The 5,365-nt window shown below is 41.3% G+C and overlaps 1 protein-coding gene and 1 pseudogene across 1 annotated transcript; both read right to left on the bottom strand.

Moving 5' to 3' along the window:
* LOC104706141 overlaps positions 1-811 on the bottom strand; it is a 4,522-nt pseudogene extending 3,711 nt beyond the window's left edge.
* On the bottom strand, positions 1,343-5,299 carry LOC104706143 (disease resistance protein TAO1). Its single transcript, XM_019228325.1, is given in 4 exon segments — positions 1,343-2,923; positions 3,024-3,317; positions 3,411-4,554; positions 4,655-5,299. Coding segments are annotated over 4 exon segments (3,627 nt in total). The 5' UTR covers positions 5,278-5,299; the 3' UTR covers positions 1,343-1,357.

Genomic DNA, 5,365 nt, shown 5'->3' on the forward strand with positions numbered 1-5,365 from the left:
CCAAAGCTTCTCTCCATTCTGCTTCACTTCCTCATCTGGTTGTCCATCACATGCTTCCTCAAACGACTTTCCAAAATCTCCCCTTAGTTTCCTCACATCAGATGGATCCAACTCGTAGAAAACAGGCATGACCTTCTGGCTAACTTTTTTGATCTCCACCAACTCATTCAAACACCAGTTTGAAGATGCATAGGTTCGTGACAGCACTACAACCGCAATCCTAGATACCTTATAGCTTGCACGAGCTCAGAACTGATGATTTGGCTTCTCTTGATATCATTATCTATGAATGTACGGATTCCCTTACGCTGGAACTCCTTGAGCAGGTGACTGAGAAAGGTTCTACGGACGTCTTTGCCGCTGAAGCTTGGGAACACAAGGTGCCTCCAATGGCAAGACTGCAGTGACAATGATGAAGAATCTGCCATGAGAGAAGCGGAAACGGTATAAGCTCAAAATCCTTGTTTTTTATTTATTTTGGAAAGGTAAATTACCACATATCTCGAGAGATTGAAACATCTTTGATTGGCTGGCTTGTCCTCTTCGAATTTGGGTCAACACTTGAGAAACGCGTTCATATGGTTGACTTTTTGCCTCATACATATTTGCTTTGTACCGACATAAGAGTTTTAATTTCAGTTTAGTAAGTAGTGGAATCATGAAAACATATTTGCCAGAAGTCAAAAAAATTACTGCCAGATTAGAAGAGGCTCGTACCTCTCTTCAGGTTGAGGAGATGAGTTAACACTTCAACCAAAATCCTCTTTACATACTCTTTTTCATCTGGTAGATAATGATAGCTGAAGCGAGAAAAAAGCAAGCTTTATATCTCAAGAATGTAGGAAGAGGAGTCTGGTTCGATTTGAAGTATGCAGGCAATTTTACACCAGGAAAGAAGGCATGTTGACAAGATGACGTCTGGAAGAGATATTTTTGCTTCCTGAGACAGATATGTTAGAAAAGTCGAGATGGATCTCTGGATTGGAAAAGAAGCGATAAATCCTCTCAAGTGCCACAATTTTCTGCACCTAGGGATGTGAGCATACCGGAAGCTTTGACAGCAATTACAGTTCTCTACATTCACTACAAGCTGATGTAGTCGAGGGAGATGTATGTTACAGTGTAAGCCTTCTCGGGTAGGCATGCTGAGCATAAAGTTTTAAGCCTCACTTGACTGCTGCATCAAGAACACATCTTGCTCCCACTGATCGTGACAATGATTCAAACACAATTAGTTTGAGATGATAATATAAACTGAAGATGAATCAATTAGGTTTCCATTCTCATCCTCGTCACTGCCAGATTCTTCTCCATCTGGCTGCCTGCAAAACCTCTGCTACTACATCTGAAGCTCTCGTCAATCGTCTTCATGAACATGAGGGAGCTCCAAGAGTTGAAGACCACACTCTTTTATCGCCCAAAAGTAATCGTGAACCTTGAAGTCAAAGACAATCTCGCTTTCTGCTTCAGGATTGTTGCATTCACCTAGAGAGAAAGAAGCTTCGAATATATACACATGCTCTGAATATATATGTGGAGTTGGTAGTAGGTGCACACTAGATCCATATTGAACAGTGAGTTCATTCTGTTTGCCTTTGACGCGACAAGATAACCTCGTAGTCTCCTGTTTGGTATAATCATCGCTGTGAGGGTAACTATCATAATCACCATAGACTATGACCTCCTCGTCATAGTCATCATCATCGTCAGCATCGTAATCGTAATTGATTTCATCGTCATTGAACAGCACAAGACAAGCCTTAAATATCAGGAATAGAGGAAGATGCCTCTCTTTCAAATGAATGGTTAGGGAATCTCCAGTAGCTCGATGAACGAAGTGTGAAGGAACTTCTCCAGAAGGTAAGAGAGCATGTTTGCAAACCGATGCCTGGATGAGTTCTCTCGCTTCTTGATTTAAGCTGATGCAGTTAACAAAATTCAGACGGATATCTGGATTGTGAAAGGTACTATCTATTGTCTCAAGTGACACACAATTTTCTGCATCTAGAGATGAGAGGCAATCTGAAAGTTTTGGCAGCGATAGAAGCTTATGGCATCCATAGAATGAAAGCTGATGGAGTTGAGAGAGATGTTTGATGCAATCTGGAATAGTCTTGAGATCATTACTGATGAAGTATAATGACACTGGGGACGTATAAACCATCTCTGGCAGACAAAGTTCTAACATATCCGACTCTAACGTCCATTGGTTTGGGAAGTCAGAGAACCACCTGATGTTTACTACCTCCTCACCACGAGTAATTTGCAGACAATGAACACCTTCCATCTTGGAAATTCTTGCCAGTGAGATGTTATCCAGCTTCTTGCATCTGATCATAACTAAGTGTCGAAGCTGAGAAAGATTCTCGATCCACGGAGGAATGTCTTCTATTTCTGTCTCACTCAAGTTTAGCACTGAAATTCCATCAGGAACAGGTGGAAACCTCTTCAGGCTTTTACACCGTGACATATCTAATTTATCAAGATGAGACCACGACCTGATCGATGAAGGCACTTCTTCTATCGCTGTACCACTCAGATTGAGTTCTTGGATGTTAGTGGAGATTTCTGGAAAAGTTTTGAATCGTGAACTTCCGTTCAAAAGAAGTTTAGACAGAGATTTCAAGTTGATGTTGCCAGGAAGATCACAGGGGAGCTCCACCAAATTTGGGCAAGCACTAAGATTCAATTTCTCAAGACTAGTGGCATTACAAATACATGAGGAGAGCTTCACCAGACTTGCACAACCACCAAGATCCAATTCCTTGAGACTAGTGGTGTCTCTAATAGAGGAAGGAATTTCCAACAGACTAGTGCAAAAATAGAGAAGCAATGACTCAAGATTAGTGGCATTTGAGAGATCTGGAATCTCTTTTAGGCTCCTCGAGTCACCCAGCTCCATCCTTTTGAGATTTTTAAGTGGCTGTACAACAAAGAAGACACATTTTGTGCGTTTATATCAATGTTTAGACACTTATGCCAGTTACTGTATATCAAAAAACAAAACCATTATTAAATTTTACTAGGATTCCTTCCCACAGTTTTTCAAATTTGTTCCCCCGCATGATAAGCTCAACGAGAAACTTTGCAGAGAACTTAGAGGGCCAAACTCTCAACGGACAATAGTCCCAACGCAGTAACCTGAGTTTACGGGGTAGACAATTCAGGCCTAGAGGTAAGTTCAACTTATCCCTCAAACATTCGTCAAATATTAAAAATTGGAGATTAGTCATCCTATCAAACACCATTTCTTCTATAACTTATATATCCTCGATCTTAGAGACATGAAGCATTATGCCTAGAATAGTCCCAGTGCCCTGAGGTAGAAAATGTTTAAAAGTTATTAAGTATGATTTACTTAATTGACGAACGATATTAGTAAGGAAAGAGACAACTGTAGATATACTTACTGTATTGTCGCTGATAACATCAGAAATGTCATTAACGTCTACTAAAAACTGCCGTTTTTCAGGCTCTCCAATAGATTGTCTACGAAAAATGTCAACACCTAGTTGTTGAAGCAAAGAATGCATCCGTACGAGACCCATATCTGTAGATATGAGAGATTTATGGGTTAAGACTTCAAAGCCATGGTTAACGTCCAAACCGCTGTTAGCAAGCCACTGTTTGACATGATTGACTTGACAGCCGTTGAACAAACATGCTATATGCAGAAAAAGAGATTTGTCTTTATCGCTCAAGACATTGTAGCTAAACCTTAGAGTTTTCTCAATTTCACCATCAAGGCTAGTCCTTAACCGTGGTAGTGCGTTTTTCCACTCCTCGAGGGTCATTCCTCGCAAATAAGATCCTAAAACTCTTAGACCGAGAGGAAGTTCACCCGCAAGTGCAGTAAACTCCCGAGAAAGTCTCTTAAAACCATCACATGGGAACTTTTGACCAAAAGCATACAGACAGAAGATCTGGAGAGCTTCATCTGTAGCTGGGAGTTCCACCTTGTAAACACGGTTGATCTCATGCGCCCTCAAAAGCCTTTGATCTTGTGTTGTGATGATAATCCTACTTCCACAGCCGAACCACTGAGATTCTTTGGCCAATGCAGTAAGTTGCTCTAACTGATCCACGCCGTCAAGAATGACAAGAACTTTGTGGTCCCTGAGCCTCTCCTGAACAGCACCTAGATGACGAACCTGGAAATCCTTGTGGTCGAATAATTCAGACAAAAGCCTTCTTTGTAAATTCAACTTCCTTTGCCTGTCTCCACTCATGATCTCAACAGGAAAATCCAAATAACCCTCCTCATCGTGCCAGCCTTTCCAGTAACTTAGTCTGATGTTCTCTATAAACGCAGAAAACTGGAAATTATCAGAGATTTGGTCATACAAAACTCTTGCAATGGTGGTCTTGCCAATCCCTGGAGGACCCAAAATCCCTACCATCCTCACATCACGAGATTCAAGGCATAACAAGGAATTGATTCTAGTGATATGAGGTCGGATTCCAACAAAGTCATCAAAATCCCTCGACGGCGTATAGTTCAAGACCTCCGATACATCCTTTGCAACTCTAACAATCATGTCCGCTTCTTTATCCCTGAGTATCATCATCATCAAAACAAAAAAAAAAAGGGAACTCATAAAAAAAAATATATACGAACAGTCAAAAAGAGAAATATGAAATACTAGTAACGAACCATTGGCGAGAATCTTGTCCGAGTATATTTGCGACGTCCATCAAAGCACGAGTCCAACTCTGCTTCACCGCTTCCGTTTTCCCAACACAGGTCTTTTCAAAGGCTTTACCGAAATCTCCGGTCTGCTTTCTAACATCAGATGGATCGACTTCATAAAACACAGTCATCACCGTTTGACCAATCTCTTCCCTGCACTTCATAATCTCCACCAATTCGTTGAGGCACCAGCTAGACGAAGCGTAGCTCTTTGACAGCAAGACAATTGCGACCTTCGATTCTCTAATCGCCTGAAAGAGCCCAGGACCGATCGACCCGCCTCTCTTCATTTCATCATCAATAAATGTGACGATTCCTTTGCGTTTGAACTCCTTCTGAATATGACTAAGAAACCCTTTCCGTACGTCTTCCCCGCGGAAGCTCGGAAACACTTGGTGTGTCCAGGTTCGAGATTCTGTATGAGGCGAAAGAGATGGAGGATATGAAAGAGAAGACGACGAAGAAGAAGAAGAAGACTCGATTGATGATGATTTGCATTTCTGCTGGGAATTGTGTTTGTTGTAAACCCAATACCAAATTACACAGACAAGTGTGAATAAGAAACCAATCGCCACTGCAATAGCCATTGGATCGTTGAATGGGAGAAATTTCAAGTATGAAGTCTTTATTTATTTTTATCCCGATCAATAATAATAAAACAGGGGGGGGGGGGGC

Source organism: Camelina sativa, chromosome 8, assembly GCF_000633955.1.
Source record: "Camelina sativa cultivar DH55 chromosome 8, Cs, whole genome shotgun sequence".
In the NCBI taxonomy this organism is placed as follows: domain Eukaryota; kingdom Viridiplantae; phylum Streptophyta; class Magnoliopsida; order Brassicales; family Brassicaceae; genus Camelina; species Camelina sativa.